This window comes from Phodopus roborovskii, unplaced genomic scaffold (assembly GCF_943737965.1).
Source record: "Phodopus roborovskii unplaced genomic scaffold, PHOROB, whole genome shotgun sequence".
NCBI lineage: Eukaryota > Metazoa > Chordata > Mammalia > Rodentia > Cricetidae > Phodopus > Phodopus roborovskii.
The window spans coordinates 20,151,976-20,172,977 of NW_026126540.1; the positions used below are offsets into that span (position 1 = coordinate 20,151,976).

General features: G+C 33.4%; 2 protein-coding genes across 10 annotated transcripts in view; one reads left to right on the forward strand and one right to left on the reverse strand.

The window, feature by feature from the left end:
• The window catches only part of Kirrel1 (kirre like nephrin family adhesion molecule 1), a 1,148,154-nt gene that overhangs the window by 377,132 nt on the left and 750,020 nt on the right, over positions 1–21,002 (reverse strand). The gene's annotated exons all lie outside the window — the stretch shown is intronic.
• The window catches only part of Lrba (LPS responsive beige-like anchor protein), a 552,647-nt gene that overhangs the window by 141,838 nt on the left and 389,807 nt on the right, over positions 1–21,002 (forward strand). For all 6 annotated transcript variants that reach the window (XM_051199359.1, XM_051199362.1, XM_051199361.1 and 3 more), the window contains 3 exons: positions 7,299–7,377; positions 8,663–8,796; positions 12,327–12,388. In XM_051199359.1, the coding sequence (XP_051055316.1) occupies positions 7,299–7,377; positions 8,663–8,796; positions 12,327–12,388 (275 nt within the window). The remainder of the gene's footprint in view (positions 1–7,298; positions 7,378–8,662; positions 8,797–12,326; positions 12,389–21,002) is intronic.

The window sequence follows — 21,002 nt, forward strand, 5'->3', positions numbered from 1 at the left end:
ATACACATATTATTTTCATATATAGAAGACAGTAGGTATTAAGTTAAAAACTGCACCTGGAAACAAAAAGTTGCTGTAGTAGCATTGTATTGTGTGGCTTAGGCTTTTATTTCATCATCTCAAAATCTTATGTAACCATTGGCCAAATTTATAAAATTATATTGTATCTCATGGGCCTGACCCATAACATATCCCTTTGTTCCTTATTATTCAAATTTTGTTTAATTGGTTGTAGTAGTCTTTTCAAATAACTTCTCAGTTTTTTCTTTGTCAAGCCAGAATTTTGAAGTATTTGGTATTAATCTATAACTTCCTTAATTAATTAATTAGTTGATTTTGTTTTATGGATCAGAGCTTCATACATATTAAGCATGCGCTGTAGTGTTATGCTATAAGCCTGGTCAACTGTGTTGCTTTTTCAAATCATTCATATTTTTTAGTTATTCAGTGTCATCTTTTCTTGATTCATTTTAATTTTTGCATCTGGCTTTTTCTTTCCTCTTTTGCATGCTGTTTTCATTTCTGCCTGGCTTTTCATTTCATTACTTGTTTCGAATTGATGCTATGAGTGTAGTGTTTTTGTCATCCTTAGTGCCCTTTCTCTTTCTCTGCTCTGTGTTATTTTATCTGTCATGCTATGTTTGTATCTTGTCAGGTACTCTTTCACTTGGAATCCTAAGCACATAAAAAGTCCTCTCTTGTATTTAATAACAATAACTGGTAGATTTGGGGCACATTTGTCTTAAGTTATTTGCCATTTAAAATAAGATTCAAATAAGTAAATGAATACATATTCAATTTTATTTTATTTCTTTTGTTCTAGTAGACTTGGGAAAGTCATTTGTGGATGAACTGATTAATATTATTATATTCTGAGTAGGAAAATTTATTCACTCTCTCACCCTTTCCCTCTCCGCTTCCCTTTCCTTCTCCCTCTCTTCAAGGTCTTGCTAGAATGTCTTAATGTGGTATAGACTGACATTGGACCTGTGGTGTACTTTCTGTCCTGAGTGCTGTCGTTACCATTCTGCATAGCCATGTCCACATGGCCTTGAGTTATTCTTTGTATAATGTCATAGTTAATGACTCTCTCTTTGAACTTTATCATTGTCACCTTTAGATGACTGTGGTTCTTAATTTTGTAGTGAGCTAGGAACAACAATGAAAAAGCACTGTTCAAATTCAGCAATACATTATTGGCTAATAAAGAATTACTTGGTAACCTATACAAATGGAATTTGAAATGGAAATTAAAAGAAGCCATATAAATAAAAAAAGTGCAAGAAGCCATATAAATAAAAAAAATGCACAGTATGGGTTTAAAGCAAGAAGGGTTAAAGTATTTGGAAATTTAGTATAAAAAAATCTTCTAAATTTTACATGTAATATGATCAAAGAACAGCAAGACTGAGTAGATTGACCCAGAAAAGGAATTAGTCTGTCCAAGTTTCCTCTTGAAATATTACCCATTGAAATAGTTTGTAATTTAGCTTAATATTGGTAGTTTTCATATTTACATTTTATAACTATATTATTAAATATTAGTATAAAGATTTAAATTTTTGCTTGGAATGTTATTTTTTAGCTTCTCTAGACTTTTCATGTCAACAGTGGCAACCTCTCTTTAAAAGAGGTAGAAGACAAACATCAGAGGAGAAGGTATCCATACCCTTTCTGTTTTCAAAGAAACAGAAATGAAGTTTTTCTATATTAATATGAAGTCATTTAAAAATATGCTATCATACTTTGGTATGGTGTTTCAAAGTGTAAATAGTGAAAACAAAATAAAACTAACTCAGCAGTGGACCCAAGTATAGCATTCTTTAGTAATTTGTATACTGAATGCTTGCTAATTTCCAAAATTTAGCATTAGTCCTTGCTCTATATTACAGTAAGACTAAAAGGCTTGTCTTTATTCAGTCAATAAAAAAATCTTCATTTCATTTTGAGTAAGTTTTTATTGGGCATGTAGACTATCCCTTGTAGACAGACAAACACACATATAGACATGTATATATTTACTCACACTCTTGTGTTGAAAAATTTGTATTTGATTCAATAATTCCTTATTGCAAGGGGCATCTGTTACTTAGATCCTTAGGGAATTTGTATGTAATATTTTATTACCTGCATTGATTCTGATGGATGATCTTTTTACATATATTTGGAAAACTATTGAATGAACATGTATATCAGTGCACAGATACAGAAAGCAACTGGTTATTTTGGGGTTAGTAAGTTGGCTTATTACCCATTTCAATAAAGGAGGAAGCATGCAATGGGTAACCTGTGGCACACCACTCACAAAGTTTATTACAGGGTTAGAGCTTTTGACTTTTATGTGAAGGAAATGAGGCTTCTTTCTCAATTAAATCTGTGAGGAAGCAAAGGTAATTGTCAGATATTGTAGTACTACCTAGAAGAAGAGCAAACTTAGGCCCCAATTACAACTTGTAAAGAAATGGCAATCTCTCAGAAGGCTTGGACTGTTTGATTATTTTATTTCTTTGGTCAGAGTTTATATTTGTGTTTGTGTTGTGACATGATTGCACAGTGGTGTGGATTTGTATGTTAATTCTTCATAGTCACAGGGTTCCTTTGCTCTGAAATTGTTTATCTCAAATAAGAAAATATAAGCACTAGCTGTGGGCTTAGTATATTTTAAATAACAAGGCATAGTGGCATAGTAAGTAGCGTCAGGCTAGCCCCTGGATATCTGAGGGCTTACCCCTGATATCAGTCAACCACTTCCTCCATATCTTAGAAAGGCATTTTCTGGCTACACCAATTTTTTCCTGTTGGGATGTTTCTAGCATACTCATGCTTGATGTTTGAGAAACAAATCAAACACATTTGTAGCAAGGATAATAAAAACATAGACACAGATATTAGGTGGGGCGGGCAGGCGGGGAGGGGGGAGGCTGAAAAATCAGAGAAACAAAGCAGCCAAGCCACTAGAGAGTTCTTACCTATATCAGGGCTTAGACCAAAGGGGTGGTCCTGTTCTCAGCATAACTGCACATTGAATACTCTGCATTGCTGTCTCCACCTGCTTTAAGTTCCTCCCTAGTGCTGAGATTAAAGGCATGAACTACTGCCACCCAGCTTCTATGGCTAACTAGTGTGGCTGCTGGGATTAAAGATGTGTGACACCACTTCCTGGTCTCTATGATTGACTAGGGTGAATAGCTATGCTCTCTGATCTTCAGGTATGTTTTATTTGTTAGATCATAAACAAAATAGCACCATAATCTCCCTTTTTGTCTAAAATAAAAAGGTTATAATTAATATAAGAAAAGCTATCTGCAATAAGTATATAGACAATAAGTATATCAACAATATGTAGTCTATTTGCATTTGACAAATTAAGATAAAACACTGTTATTTATCCTATCTTGTTGAGTCCAAAATGTTGTACCTAATTCACTTTCTATTCTAACTTATATTACCTACTCAAAATTATCTTTTTTATGTCTCTCAATCTTACGTATTTACATTTCTGTATGAGTTTATTTTTTAAGACTGGTAAACAAGGAAAACTATAACTAACTAGTTTTCAACTCCCTCAGAGACCCAAGAAAGATATAATATTAACTGAGTAACCAGGAAGTATGAACAGAAGACTTTCAAAAAAAAAAAAAAAAAAATGAGAGAAATGCCAGAAATAGCTGATTGCCTGGACAGCACCATGGTTTCTATCCAATGTTGGGGCCTATAGGTCTAGCATCTCTGATAGACTTTTCTGTGAAGCAGGTGTTTTGAAGGACTGTCTGGCAAGATGGGGCAGTCACTGTTTTGTGCCCTGCTTGTCCAATTGGACAGCATACTGTCAAAAGTCGAGGCAAGAACACTTTCCTGCCCAGTGGCTTACTTTTGTCACACAAAAAAGTAAACTCCATGTGGAGTTTCTTCAATGGCCATCATTTTCTCTGTAGTAGATTGTTGCTGCTAGGAGCAGACATGTCTAATTGTCATAAAAATAAAAGTATGTTATTAAAACATCTTAAATGCCATATTCTGCAAAGTGTTTGAAGATGGCCTGTCTATTTAAAATATTATTTGACCTTGAAAACATACCTAATATGAGTATAAGTTTAATTGTAATAGGTGACTAATTACTAACCTGCATGTCCTTATTATCCTAAATAGTTGGTAATAATAACTTTGAAGAACTAGAAATTTGCATTACATTGTTAAATGAGCTGTATAGATACAATACCTTGAATAAGAGTAGAAATGTATGTACGGTATGTTCTCACAAAATTAATCTCAAATTTGTATCAGTATACAAAATTTGTATACAGTATACAAATGTACAGTCCAATGTAAGATATTTTAAACTAGTATATGTTTTTTAAAAGTAGATTCAGTAATCTATCTTTTTATCTTATCTATATCATCCTTTTTTTCTTTTCAGAGTAGATTCAATAACATATCCTTTTTGTCCTAACATATCTGTATCCCCCTTTTTTCGTTTCAGAGCAAGAACCCCGAATCTTATCTCCTTTGTTTAGCTTTTTCCCTATTACCAATAACAACTTGCAACCAATTTCCCTAAACAATGACAGATATCCATAACCTATTGAATGACCAAAAACCACCCAACCCAAACTCTTGGTAATGTGAGCATCATGCTCTTAAATTTACTTCTTGCTGTTTGGGGGCAATGGCATCTTTATGGGATCCTCAAAAGAAAAATTTGGGTTAATTGTCAAGTCCTGGGAGAGGTAGCTGTATCATTTGTTGTCCATTTTCTGTGTAATGGGAAAGTGTAGGGCTTGTCTCAATTCCTGACTAGAGTAGTCTGTGAGCTGGATCATCTTAGCTAGCCATCTCAAAATTCTGATCAGTTTGTAGTCTAAAGCTGATCTTGAGTTTATGTTTTTCAGCTTAGTGGTGTTATTACAGTCCTAGTGGAATTGTTGTTGTGGGATTCTATCTTCCTTTTGGAGACTTTAGAAATCATATTAAGTCAGATTATTTCTTTTCTTGGTAATTTTTTTCCAGGTAGCTCTCCCTTTTTCTTTGGATGCTTAAATTCTCCAGGACACTAAGACAGTTGATTTTTTTTCCCCTCCCCAACCCTAACTTTGGGGAGTTTTTTAAAATTTAATCTTTATCAATTTTGATTCATGGTTTCTCCTGAAATTTTTGTTTTATCCTCTAAAGCTCTTCTGTCATCTATAGCAGTATGTTTTTATGCTTTTTGTTTTTTTTTTTTTTTTTTTGTTATTTTTTCCCCAATAGGCATTAAGTGTTTTGATTGCTCTGAGAAGGAGTTTCCCCCATGATAACAGGAAACAAATGAACCAAATTTGTTATGGGAACCTTCCAGAGACTCCTCAAGGAGTTTCTGGAAGGCAAAGGATTACCTTGAATGTCCCTTGTTGACCTGCATTCATTAGTCTAACACTTGCTCTTGCTACACCTTATGCATAATCTAGAAGGGAAGGGTAGTCTGTTTGAATTATGCTTCAAAAAGATATTGTTTCTAGGATACCCTGTTTGTAATTCTTTTTAAGGTTATCTTGTTTTCCACAATTTAATCATTTGACATTTTTGAATTTTCTTCAAACCTCTTGAAATCATCTCTCCTACCCATGCATCATCATAGTCATTAGGTTCAATATTGATTTTATAGTACATAGGTTTCAGAGTTCTGTTTATCAGTGTGTGTGTGTATGTATGTGTGTGTGTGTGTGTGTGTGTGTGTGTGTGTGTGTGTGTGTGTGTTGTAGGCTTCATGTATTTACTGACTTTTTTGCTCTGTCCTAGTGAAGGGCTGTAGTAGAATTTTGTCTCTGTTTACTCTTACATTGTCCTGGCACCCTTGTAGCTTACTGCTTTAAGGAACCAGACTGCAACTGCCAGCACGGTGTACTCATTTCTACTTGACTACCTCAGGTGTCTATTACCATGCCAACTGGACTCCTCTAGTTCATTTGGTCCGGTCTTGCAGAGAGAATTTAATATTGCATTTCTTCCTAATACTAGGTAGATAGCAATGACTTTGCCATTTTTGTCCTCTTTCTACCTTAGATCGATTGACAGTCTCATCCTGTATATTTTGATTCTTAAGCAGAAACTTATTTTCCCTTTTACTTTCTTGAGATTTTGCAAACTCTTCATATCACAGAATTATTTTCTAGCTTAGTCTTTGGATTAGTTCCTTTCTTATCCTTCTTAGCTCTGTCAGGGTTGGTTTCCTGGCCTGATCTCTTGTCTGGTTAAGCTTATGAACAGTTATTTCATGATGATGTAAAGACAATGACTTTTGTTTAAGAGAAAATAATTTGAACACTTTATATAATAAGAGGCTTGAATTTGTTGTTAGCAATATTAATATATAAGCATTAAAGGCTATATAGAAACATTAATTGGAAAGACTGTAATGAGACCATATAATATAAATTAATTTTATTTAGTACTTTAAATAAAAACACTGGAATAAAATGCTAGGAAAAAGATAGATGCTGAGAAAATTGACCTGTTGAAATACAGGAGTTGGGGTGATTAGGGGAATTATATCTGAAGTTCATATTAATGCAGCTCTTCAAGTATATGTTTGGACTTTCCAGCTGCTAAGAGGTAGTTGGATGAGAATGATGATGGTTCTGTTCTCTAAAAAGTGCTGTATGATAGCTGGAAGTCCATTAAAAACATCAATTGGAAGCCAGATGTGGTGGTGCATATTATACTCCCAGAATTTGTAGGGTGAAGTATGTGTAGAAAGTCAGTTGTTCAGGGATGTTCTTGGCTGCATTGTGAGTTAGAGGGCAACTTGAGTTATATGAGACACTGTTTAATAAAACAAAACAAAACCAAGTATCAGTTGGATAAAGTAGGCAGGGGAGATGGAAGCTAGTACATGGCATGGTCTCTAGGTATGTGTTCCCTACCATAAAGTCCAGGAGGCTGGGGAGCAGACACTACGCTGCGTGAAACTCCTCATAACAATCTGTGCCTTGCTATTATCTTCTCTGTGATTTTGTAAAAAAGGATCACTTGGAATATGCATGAGAAAACAAGTCATATTGTTAATTATCAGAACTCATGAGAAAGTGCTTATCTGCTTCTTCTATACCCCTTGGATATCAGGGTTGCCTGGCACAACTGGCCTTACTTATAAATATTAAAAGAAGCATTGGTTTATCAAAAGTCTTTGTCTAAAGTGTGATACATGTTTGGAAAAATACATTTTAATACATGTTTGTTGGCTGCTATAAAGAGGTCATATTTGTTTGAATCCTTGTATCTAAAACCAGAAAATTATTGTCAATTTTTTTTTTCTCTTACAGGAAGTAGATCACCTAATGCAAAATTGCCTTCTGTCCCAGCAGTTGGTTCTGTCCCAAAAGACCCAGTTGCACATATGAGGTATTTAAGTTTCTCACTGGGGTAATAAAATTTGTGCTTTTCCATTATCTATCCTTTCCTCTCTTCTCCCCCAAATACTTTAGAAATTAGTGTTATTTCAAAATATTATGTTGAAAAATATTTATGAAATGTCTCCTTGTAGTAAAAATGCTACCTGTATGACAAATATTTTTATGAGTGGTTATATATATTATAAATAGTTATGAATCACTAAGAATTCATTGTTCCTTTTCTTTAAAATTGTTAAAGTGATGATGCCTGGCCAATCATGACCACATTAATACTGTGTCCTACATATATTTTTACTTTTAGTTACAATTTTAATTTGGAATGTATGTTTTAAATTTTAATTTTGAAATTTTTATACTTACTTTCAACCACTGTACCCTAAGGGGTTAGAGAATTCTTGTTTTTTCTTACCATAATTACCAAATCTCTGTCTCTCTGGGCAGTGGGGCGCTTTTATGAAAGGTGTATATTTGTAGGATTACACAGGCTTAAAAGATTCTGTGAGGCACAGGGAGAAACCTGTGAGGAGGTGGTTTAGGAGAGCAGAATCCGTTAGGAGGTGTCTGATAATTTCAGTAGGAGCAGCACTGTTGATAACAACCTGGAAATAATGTTGTGAACCAAGATAACTGCCTGCTAACTTCTTTGCTATATAAAACTCTGGGTATTTGTCAGTTTCCTAAACTGCAGCATGGCTGTTTATCTTTTCAAAGTCATTTAAAGTATGTGATGTGTGAACATATAGGCATACTCATGCAAACTTAATGTTAATTGAGAGAATCATAAATATATAACCTGTGATTTTTCTAATGAGGTCACTTAGATTGTATTAGAAATTGTTACTACAATAAAAATGTAAACTGCTTTTGAGAAACATTTACACACTACAACTGACTCCTTAGAAATGAAGGCATAATTAACATGATTTTTTAAAATCTCAAGTTACTGTTAACTTGATCAGTGTACTGATAGCTGAGTTTGATGAGCGAATAAATTAGGTGAGATCTTGGATTAGTTTGGGTTGTAGCAGAGTCATAAAAAGGTGCTTTTAACTGATGAGTTGCAACTTCCAGTAAGAACTGATGCTTGAAATGGTTGTTAATCAAGGCTGTCTTTGAGGACTCAGAGTAGAAAGATGTATCAGGGTGAGGAAACCATTAGACACAGTAATGTGTCTTTTGGCCATTTTTATTTTTCATGTAACTTTACATTTCTAGGGAAGTAGAGTTCACTTCAGAACCTAGAAAGTTGATAACCCTTAACATATTTCTGTTAGTATTACAGAAAGGCTAGAACATGCCCTGGAGAAGGCAGCTCCTCTGCTTCGGGAGATTTTTGTGGACTTTGCACCTTTCCTTTCTCGAACACTTTTGGGTAGTCATGGACAAGAACTGCTTATAGAAGGAACAAGTAGGTGGTTTTCTTTTATTCCATTTGTATTTCTTTATATTACAAAGATATATGCTTGAATGAGAAATGTCTGCGTCTTCTTAAATATTTTCACCATTGTTAAGACCCTCACACGTATGTGATTTTTGAAGACTTTATCAAAAATCTGTTATATTTTAAACTATTTAGTTTACTTTTGTTTTTGTTTTTTAACCAGCAGTTTGGGTAAAGTATAAAACTATTAGGCCAAAGCAGTAGTATTTGTTTTCTAGTGCTGGAGGTTGAGCTTGGGATCTTGTCCTTTTGCAAGTACTTTACCATTGAGTTTCATTTTTAGATCAAGATTTATTTATTTTTTTTTAGTACAATTACATTAACTATTGGGTTTTACTTTAACTTAAGATCCATGGAAGCTGGGTATTGTGGTGAACACCTTTAATTCTAGCACTTGGTAGGCAGATACAGGCGTATCTCTGAGTTCGAGGCCAGCCGGGTTACAATAATGAATTCCAAGACAGTTAGGGATACACAGAGAAACTCTGTCTCAACCCCTCCAGCCCCTGCCACCATGCCACTAGTTACTAGGCAGGCTACTTCTATAATGGATGAAGGATAGGAGTTCTTTACTTCTTCCTTTGTTTTTTCTTTTTTGCATGAGGCATTGTTTAGGAAAGATCTTGAAGTGTTAGAGAAGATGACTCAATTAAGTTAAGGAAGATTCACTCTGAATTTCTTCAGGCAACAGGTATCAGTTCAACAGAAAACAACTTTTCAAACAACTGATTCTATTTAAGAACTTAAGACTGGAAGAACTGAGAATTCCAGCACTGGGGAAATAAAAGCCCCAAAATATGGAGTTTTAGACCTGGCCTGGACAACATGAGACACTGTTTCAAAACAACACATTTAATAGAGTAACTTAAAAATATCAGCTGTCATCCCAAGCTAGAGATTATGAAAGTCAAGCTTGAGAACTTTTTATTAATGATAATAAGAATTAATTTTTTGTTTGAATATGGTTGGATTTTAATTGGTGAGTTTCATTTGTTTGGAGGCTAGATTGATGATGTAAGATTAAGTACTGATAATTTACTCCAGGATCCTGGTAGAAATCCCCATTTCTTCTTCAGTGTCCTAAATAACAACTTACATTTGGCAATGCATGATCTCATTTTCAGCGTGCAAAAGTAGCAGTGAATTCATTTGAACAGAAATTTTTAATTTTAGAAATACTCCAGTTAAGTTTTATGGCATCATTAAAAATAGACTACTTTATACCTATTTATTAAAATAATATAATTTGAAAATAATTGATTTAAAAAGTATTTGGAAGTCTGGATTTATCAAATAATTATGTTTAAAGTGGTATGTCCACTTATGAGCTTTCATCTTTATTTGCAGTTATGTATTTCTGTTTGTGGCGTGAATGTCCTTTAAGTAGGCACTTAGTGCGAGATGTCCAATCCCAGGCCTGTGATGTCTCCCCACTCTACTCTTCTAGCACACTTGCTACTCTGCGAAAATATTATTAATTGTTCAAATAAAGATGACTTTTCACTACCATTATTTTTCTGAGCACTCACCTGTTCAGTGTATATGTTTTCTTTATTGTCTTTTTTTTTTTTTTTTTTTTTTTTTTTGAGACAGGGTTTCTCTGTGTAACAGCTTTAGCTGCCCTGCAACTATTATCTTTATATTGAAAATATAAAGATTATATGTATTCTATCATCCTGAAATAAGACTGAAGTGTATATGTATATACATGTATTTTTCTATGTAAATATTGAAATACCTGTATGTGTGGAACACCAAAGACTATTGTATCAATCTTTCTAGTTTTGGATGTTCATTTTATATATATATATATATGAACAAATTTGAAAAGGTCCAGATTAGAGTCCAGAGGTGGCAATTCTTGTTCCTGTGGAGTTAATTAACTAATCCAATGAGGATTAATGACTTAGCTGTGAAAGGTTCAGAATTGATTCACTATGGGAAGTTAGATTTTTTTTGATCATTTTTCTTTTATTTTTGAGATTATAATTGCATCATTTCTTCTTTCCTCCAAATCTTCCCATATAGCCCTTACTACTTTCTTTCAAATTCATAGTCTCTTTTTCATTAATTGTTGTACATTTCTAAATATAACCTGCTTAGCCTATAAGTTACTTTTATTTATATTTTCAGGACTAATCAGTTGGTCTTGTGTAACCAGAGTGTGCTTTCCCTTGGGGAACACTATTTCTCCCATTTAGCAAGGGGACTGACTAGGTTTTGAAGTTGTCGTAAAGCTGGGCTTGTCTTTGGGTTTCATTTTAAGAAGTAACAGAGTTTCAGACAGCAGGGCCAAGGCCAGCAAAGAGAGATAGTAGCTCTGTCCTTTCTTTCCTGATTGGCAGCCTTAGGCTGAAGTGTTTTAGCCATCTTGGCAGTGCAAACCCACACTTTAGTGGATGACGCGCTTGCCTACTGCATGCAGCACAGAAATGTTGTGTAGATAATTTTTTTGTGCCTCTGCCATTTTTTTTTTTTTAAATCAAAGGTATTTGTAAAGCTTCAACATACCAACTTGTGCTATTGTTCAGCTGAGGGATTATTATTTAAAAAGAACAAAAACTAAAGAGCATAAAGACAGGAGACATAAGAGACAGAGAATGAGTTCTCTCTGTGTGGAAGAGCTTTAAATGGAGTAAAAGATGGAAGTAATAGCATAGGGCTTTTAAATGTCACTAGGAATTCTTTAGTACAGAATTAACAGCTGTAAGTTTTTGATCATTATAATGTTTCTGGGTTATGCAATTCTTACAATTATTGGAATTACCTTTAAACATATTAGCTATAGCAAATTCTTTGAACTGTTGTTTGATTATACTGGTGACTTAAAAATAATTCTTTTTTATTATTTTTATTAATGATTATTAATAATATAAAAGTTGCTTTCTAAGGATATTTTTAATTAATCTAAAACAAAACATAGAAAGGAAAATGTAAATAATTAGTTTATAGGAAATGAGGAATACATAACAGACAATGGCTTGCATTTCTGTTAGGGTTTAGTGTGAGGTCGTAGGTCAAGGTACTAATAAGAGTGTTTGGGATGTCTGCTGCCATGAAACAAAATGGAAACTTGATTGATAGCTAGAGGGTTGAAGGGAGAGAGTGTGGTGGAGAAAGCAAAGGTCAAGGAGCCATTTCCCTTCTCTGCATGTATAATGATCACCTTTCCCAAACATAATGTAGATGATTATGATCAATATGGCATATGTTGTATGCATTTCTATGAGTATTGTGAAATGTCATTATAGAAGAAGTCACAATAAATGTTTGGGTATTTTGAAAGTTAAAATAAAGTAGTTTACAAAACTGGTAGTTTTGATACCACAGAGTACTTTGTTTAATCATACAATCAAATGTATATAGGTGTAGTTCTTAGCACAAACAATATTAACAGTTTAAATAGAATTTGGACAAAAATAGCATAAAAGTGAATCTCTAGCATTTTTTTTTTTTAAACTTTGTGTTTTTAGAATAACCTTCTTTTTTTTACATAGGTCTGGTTTGCATGAAGTCCAGCAGTTCAGTTGTGGAGTTGGTTATGCTGCTGTGTTCTCAGGTGTGTATAAACAAGACTAAATATCAAAGTAAAAGTCAGTCCACATGTACATTTGCATGACAATGAAGTCGTTCTTGCATTGTTAAGTTTGTGTGATAGTAAAGTTTTGTATGCTGTGTTAAAAATTTTTAACTTCTTCCTTAAAGTGATTACTTTTATATGGTATAGATGATTTTGAAGCATGAACTGAGAGAGAGAATTTAGATAAATGAGAAAAAATTAATTTTTAGAATTACATTAAAATGCTTGGATCAGCTCATCTTGACATGATTGTCTTTGCTCCGTGTATTTAGGTTCTAGAAATTGCTTTATTTATGTACTTTGTGGAGTGCCACTCTGATTCTCCTGGGAGCCCTGGGTTTGCCTCCCTTTTGTGTAGGGGTTATAAAATGAGTAATAAATAATTTTGAATCCTTGTCATTGCTAATTATTTTTGACATACACAGTAGACTTGGGAAAATATCAACCAAGATGTGGCAATGATCATCATAAAGATGTACAAAACTAATTCCTCAGAGCAAAATTAATTCCAGTGTATAGAAACCTTGCGGTTAGCTTTAATGATTTTTAAAACTGAAATAGAAATTATGTATCCTGTGGTATTTTGTTTTATTTTTCAAATAAACAAATGAATGTTTTATTGAGTTTTTTGTTTTTGTAGTCTTTTTAAAGTGATATCTTGGTGGTAGTAAATTCCTCTGCTTAAAACTTTAAAATAGCCTTTTTTTAATAGGAAGGGTATTGCTCTAGAGGTCAAGGTTTTTGACCCATTTCAACACCTTTGACCTTCATTTACAACTCTCATGGTTTCCTTGCCTAACGAATAAGGATAATACAAAATTAATGTTTCTTTGCATCGATTTATTCATTTTAGTGCCTATGTTGCCAAATTTATTTAGACTGTGCTGATGGACATTTCATGAATACAGATTAAAGAATCATAGGTGTGAAAAATCAATACTATGTGTTATCAATAAAGCGCAATAAGAACAATTACTTCTAGAGAGTATAGATAATGGAATTTTATAATGAACTTGAAAGGAGCTGTTACATTTTTTAAAGGGCTTATTCTTAGAGTTTGTGAGTTTTCTGTTTTTGTAATTTAACCATTTTCTTTAGAATGCTCTTTCTCCAAAAGCTCACTTGGTAAAATTTCTCATTAAGCAATCTGATTTTAAATAGTTGTTTATTTCTTGGATGGAAATCACTACATACAGTTTTATATCTGTTTGAAATTGTCTTTCCTTTTAGTACTCACAGTTTCTTCATAAGATTATGATTCAGTTATTTATAGTGATATAGTTGTTTCCTATGCAGATTTTGATAATGAAGTTTCACCTTTTAGTTTAGGATTGAATTTGGTTTGGTGCATGAAAGCTACTTCAAATATAGCATATTATGTATTTGGATGTCAGAAACTGCACAGATAAAGAATGACACATGATAACACCTATTTGTCATGGATGTCACAGTGCTGCTTAATGCTTATCTGATCAAATGGCATATGGAGATCACTTTGAAGAGTAAGTTTCAAAAATCAGGAATTCTCCAGGCTTTTGTTTGAATAACATACATTGTTGAGTATCTGAAGTCCTTAGCACTTTTTTATGAGTTCTTCAAAAGTCCCATGGCATCTCACAAGATGTAACACAGTGTGAAAAATGATGTGAAAAATGAAGCTAGAATTAGCTCCAGATGTATACAGATTGTTCCAGGGTGATAATTACATTTTTCACTTTGAATTTTCCTAATTCAAAGAGGTCAACTTTGTAATCACAAAAGTGATTTATTTTGTTAAGAAGTGAACTGTCTTTTTCTACATGAAAGCTGAAGAGATATGAAATTGAATTTCAAGAGGACATTTTGCAGATACTGGGTGGGGATGTCTTGAGTTTGATTAATTTTTTTTTTTTTTTTTTTTTTTTTTTTTAGTGTGAGATAGGGTAGGAAGTAAAAAGCTACCATCTTGCTAAATTTTTAATTAATTTTTTAAGAGGAGATGGAGAGGATTGAGTGCCAAAGATCAAAAGATCAGGTCAAAAACTCCTTTTTCATCACATAAATAATGGGATATGCTTATGAACTTAACATCTGCAAATTTGATTTAGAACTTTACAAATTAGTTGGTGTTAATTTCATAGCAGTCAGCTATATTCTGATTATTTTTCTTGAGCCCATTTACAGCTTATTCTGTTTTTGAATTTTAAAGACAAGGTATTTAACCATACTTTATTTCAAAATATAATTATAATCTCAATTTAAGTAGTAAGAGCTGATCACATGCAATTTGCTGTCAGTAGAAAAAAATGTATTAGTATATACTTCTTTGAAGCTCTGACAAACATGTTTTTTGTGCTTTCCTTGTTACTAGTTGATTAAGCATCATTCTGTACTTTATCCTATTTAAAACATCTAGGATTTTAAGTAAAGTTACTTAAATTAATTCATCTATTTTATCCCAAATAAAATCACTTAGGTAGTAAACAACTCTAAACACTGATTTTCATTTAATTTATTTATTTTTTCCAGTGCTTGGGAATGAATCTTGGTTAGGCCTTACACGTATTAGGCAAGTGTTCTGTCACTGAGCCACATTCCCAGACTGACTTGCTTTACTTAAAATGTAACTACATTCACTAAAATGTAACTACATTCACTCTTTAGGGAAGTACATATTTCTAGACAAAAGTTGAAAAAGTTTTCAACTATATTTTAAATTCAGTTTGTTAAAAAAATATAACTTACAAATGTTGTGTTTGTGTTTAAACCTGTTAAGATTGAATGTAAGGAAAATATTAAATAAATATTTCAATAGTATTACTTCAGTGCTGTATAAAGCACTTATATCTTGCTCATTTGACATTAATATAATTTTTGAAAGAACTGACATTGCATTCAAGGCCACTTTATAAAAGTGTTGTGTTGCTCATCCTAATTCAGTCTGACATACATTCCAATAACACTGCCTCCCTTCTTGGGTTTAAAGCTGAATTTATGACTGTGCATTGTGAAGTGCATCATTTAAAAATGGTTTCAACCCAAAACATCTAATAAATAAATAATGTGTGTGGCTACTCAGTAGTAGACTTTCTAGACTAGAAATCATTCCATCGGATACTCAACAGTCCACTATCGGAGAGGGCTGTCAGATAAATCTTGTGGTAGCGCATTCATGTCCTGTAAATCACATATTATTGTCTGAGCCTTCTGCCAGGTCATCTATTCTTTTCCCATTGATCAGAAATGCATACAGTATTTAGAAAAACTAGCAGCACCATGTAGTCTGGCTTGGCATCCTGTCTGAGTTTTTAATTAGCAGCAAAAAATATACTTAAATGTTTACCCTGATTTTAAAAAATTGGAAATATTGTTTTTTCATGAATGTAATGATAAGGTTGGTGTTTTTTCCCTTGGTTAGTGTGTCATAAAATTGCCAGTTAGCAACTGGTAATAGTCCCCTAGTCACATATCAATCAGCATCATTATAGTTTTTCAAATGTCACTTTATGTTTATATTTTTGGTCTGAATATTATTAATAGGATGTTCATTTTATTTCTTCAGTTTTTCTTTTTTTTTTTTCTAATAAGTTCTGCTTTTCTATTTTGAATTTATCTCTGTGGAATCTATGATACTCAGTGCTCTTGTCCTTGCCCTTCTGGCTCATAAACATTTCCTTTCATCATCCTATTATGAGTAGGTGAGTCCTGCAAACAAGTAAATAATAGAAAAGCGTGTCCATCATTAGATGATTGGGTTTTTTGAGAGGTGGGGCTCGAAAGTCCTTTACAGTCATCATGAAGTTCTTAAACTTACTCAAACATGTCATCATATTTCTGTCTTGGCACCTGATTTTTCCTTCCTTATTAGCTCCTCTTATAAATGGTAACTTTTGTTTTTGTTACTTTGAGATGGTCACTCAGAGTAGCTCAGGCTATCCTGGTACTTTCTATCTTAACACAAGTGGACTTCAAACATTTTATCCTCCTGCCTCAATCTCTTGGGAGTTTGGATTACTGGTACTCATTGTGAAGCCTGGTTTATGCAATGCTAAGGATTGTTTAATGCATGTGAGGACTTTCATGCATGTTAGGAAAACACTTTACAGATTGAGCTATGTGTCCCACCTCAAGTCAACCACCCGCCACCTTTACCCCCAAATGAATTAGTATTGTAATCACAGTCTTTGGTCTTGCTTAGGTGTTAGATGACGTCTAGAAGCTAGGATCAGAACACAGCTTATATCTCTAGGAAATTATATATATTGTTTTTTTATCTAATTATACAGTTTAAACTTTGGTATATATTTATTATAAAGGCCTTAAAGGACTAAAGACAATAATCTGTGTTTTTTAAAATCTGGATATAGAACGTTTCCATTAAATGTTTAAGTAAGAAATTAGTAATAGCTTCTTTTTTTTTTTTTTTTTTTTTTTTTTTTTTTTCTTTTTTCTTTTTTTGTCTTTGGGAGACAGGGATGCGGGTTGACATGGAGCTTTCCTATATATCTTAGCCTGGCCTGAATCTTATTATCCTCCTACTTCAGCTCAAATTCTGGGATTAACAGCATACTGTACTAATAGTATAGTGATGTAACTAATGATTGTTTTGATTGTATAGGAGCCGATATTCTTCATAGTGGAAATCTTCATTTTTGTGTTTATTATGTAATAAAAATACCTTTTAAATATGTTTGTTTTTACTGTAAACTTGCATAAAAATAACTCCAGATCCCATTAGCTTTGCCCATTGGCAGTTTTTAGCTTGGCTGCCCCCAACATATGATTTCCAGATTACGTGCAAAGGTTGAAGTGAAACTTAAAACCTAAGAGCTGTTTTGGTACTTATACTCTATTATAATTTTTGTTCTTTTTTTCCTGCAGTACATGTTAGAGATAACAGCTGGATAACATTTACTAGATAGTGGCTGAATATATTAGTGTGCCTGCCTATATAGGTAAGGTCTCCTCATTATATTAATTCCTGTGTTTTGGAGTCCTTGGGAAGTTTTTCTCTAACAAGCAGGGTCCCTCTAACTCAGAAATTATCTTATTCTAATTCTACTGTAATCTAAAAGACTAATTTGAATTCTGAATTCTTGCTCTACTTTGAAGGAAGGACATGATACATTTGAATACACATTAACTGGTGAGCTTTAGGTTCTAGTTAAAAGGAGGCAATGACTGCCTTTTTATTTATTTTTATTTATTTATTTATTTATTTATTTATTTATTTATTTATTTATTTATTTTTTGCTTTTTGATCTGTGGTCTTACTGTGCAGTCCAGACTGGTTGAGAGCTAACAATCCTCTTGCTTAGTTTCCCCAGTGTTGGAATTACAGGCCCCTGGCTCTATGCTAGCTCCTAATCACCATTTTTGAAGAAATTTTGTACAGTTTCTCCCTTTCCCTCCCTACCCCTACCCCCGGCCTCCCTGCCTCCATGCCTGCCTACCTACCTACCTACCTTCTTCCTTCCTTCTTCCTTCCTTCCTTCCTTCCTCCCTCCCTCCCTCCCTCCCTCCCTTCCTCCCTCCCTTCCCCCTTCTCCTTCCCCCACATCTCCCTCCCTCCCTTCCTCTCTTTCTCCCTCCCTCCCTTACTTCTTTCCTTCCTTCCTGTCTCTCTCTTTTTCTTTTTTCAGAACCACTTCTGTTACTTTTAAGCCACTTTACTGGCCTAATCCTAACATTCATTACTTATATCAGACCTGGTAAACAATGTGAGAAATATTGAACTTCAGGTCCTTCAAAAACAACATGCTTATATAAATAAAGCAATATCTTGGTATGTGGATGGATTTTTTAAAAATAATTTATTTTATATTTAAGTAGAAAGAAATCAATATTTTCTTTCTCAAAGCTGTTTGTAGAGCAACAGATTTAGAAGATGTACTAAATGTTGAAACATTCCTTGACATACTGTAAATATTCTATTTCCTTTGTATCTAAACTCTTTTACAAGGTAAATAGTACTTTGGGGGGCAATTGGTTTCTTTAAGAGTGGTTTATATGTGTCATGGTCCAACCAGGATTAATATAGTTTTATGTTTTCACATTTTTATTGCCTTATTCCTTCCCTTTTGATGTTTTTGTACATCTTGTATAGAATATACTTTTATAAAATTAGTAGATATAAATGGACTGTTTCTGAGCTTTTGTTATTGTCAGTACCTATGATCTTTTGATTGCCAATGGAATGAGAATCAGTAGCATAGTCTGTACCATTAAAATGGGGAAAAATCTTCCCGAATCATCACCTGGTTCTGCCCTAAAGCAACAGTGGAAGCTTGTAAATGGAATGTCCAATAAGGGGAAGGATAGATATTCTCTTCAAAGTGTTCAGAGCTAGTTTAAGTTTGTGCAGTGTAAACCATTGACCTTATAAGATGGCACTAAAGAGCTTCCTGCCATAAATACAGAGTTTTTAAGAGCTACAGGGGATAGCTGAATTGGTCATAAAAATTTTAGAATCATTAACAGTTAAAAAAAATTAGCAGTTTATTAACTACTTCATGATTAATACCTCCTACTGTTTTGAATTGTTCCAAAACTTTATAAAAAATAACTTTGTATTTGAAGGTGGGAACATATGTGTTCATACAACAGTAATCACATACAAAAATCAAAGTAAATCAAGTGTTAAGTATCATTCTCTTAAAAATGTTTAAATCAAATAGAAGGTTGGTAAGCATGCACTATATACACTTCTCTTTATTTACATTATGATGCAGGCTTTTCTTTGATATTAATTAAAGTGCTTTTTACAGCCAAAGAAAAACATAATTTCATTTCCCATACTGGGCTTAATTTGAAATACAGGCGTCCTGTTGATTCACCAGCACACTAGGATTTAGAAAACACAACTTTGAAAGGTATATTTTGTGGAATGGGTAGTACACCCTGTGGCTTGGCTGTCTAGTCAGAAGGATGAGACCATGCTGACTATGTAACGACATCTTTGAACATTATTCTCAAGGGTGGTAAATGCAAAACAAAGTAATATCAACTGGCACTTAATTCTGCAAGTTCCCTGCTGATTGGGGTATTCAGTGAAATGGAACTCTTCCTGACAGGAAGTCAGTTTGTGAGGATGGAGACATTTGAAAATAAAGTGTGTTTTAATTTGACTCCCTGCTGTTTTACAACCCCTCTTTTAGATTTTGGATTAAGAAGAGAGGAAAAGGGAGGAACACAAATGGGAATTTCCAGAGTATGACATTTCTCTTTGATTTTAATGTGACTGGGAATACAGGTCGGTTTGTCTATTTCATAGTTGTTACCGTGTGGTGCTCAGCTTCCTTTGCCAACTTAGCTTAAAACTAATTTTAAATTTTCTTTGTTTAATGCCAAATCCTTTGATAACTTTTTTAAAGGCTCAACTATATTCAAGTATAACATTGTTTTATACAAAGTACTGTAATGGATTTCAGACAATGTAATTAGTTAAATTTGGCCTTCCCAATATTTTAGGATCAAGGTTCATATTTGCACTGCTTGACTTAGGTGGCTGTTGAGATAAGATTGCTATTTAGTGTATTATTGTACGTTCAAGACAGGTACAGTTAGAGTATTCTACAAGCATTCCATCTATTGTTTCTTTATGATCTAATTTTTGGCCACACCACTATCTTGTGACATGAAAGTTTAGAAGTTACAAAACGATACGAATTATGAAGTTTGAAACTTGACTTAGGCTTGAATGATGCTATAATCAGAGCCCTGAAACTAGTCATTTACTTCTGTGCTAGCAAAAAGAAGTCCTCAGTATTGTGCAGAGACAATGCTGAGCTCATTGCTTTCTCCATTTTGAGTTATGCAAGATAAAAAGAAAAATGACCGGCGTATTTTTTGAAAGAAAAAATTGAGGGTAGAAAATGCCATGATGACGGATTTTGGATATTCATAAACATTTTCCCTCCTGTTGATGGCTAACACATTTTATTTATAACATTGGGTGAATCAATATCTTTTATGTTACTGAGACTTGGTTTCTTATTGAGTATAATGAATACACTAAGATCTTGTTAGCTAACATTGTTAGCTGCTCATAGGACAAAGTAAAAATAAGTTACTTCTGACTTGTGTTTTCAGTACACAAAACCTTCTCTCTTTGTTAGTATTTTCAGTGTCTCCATTTTTCCTTTCAGGAAATTAATTTTTGTCTTCTATCTTTATGTCACAAAGTAAAATAGCACTGTTTTCTTCTTCTCAAAGATTACTATATATTTTTATAATTGTATGTCCTGTCTAACCTGTTTTCATCTTGAACCATAAAGTATTAACTCTAAGATTTTCTCATAGCTCAGCAATTTTTGCCTTCCTTTCCATGTGCATAACATTTATGGGTCAAACGTCTTTCTTCCATTGACACCATGGTGATTTCATTACACTTCCTCTTCTCGTTATAATGATATCTCTTCCTAGGGAAGCCCATATGGTATGCCAAATACAGAAACACTGATTGGTGTTAAGAAGCTGATGTTTGAAGGTCTTTTTTATAAACTTTAGTCCTTCTCATTTATACCATATTGATTTTAACACAATTCATGTTTAATTTCATTCACTGATTTTTGAAACTTTCAAAAAACTTTCTGAATATATCATTATCTTTACA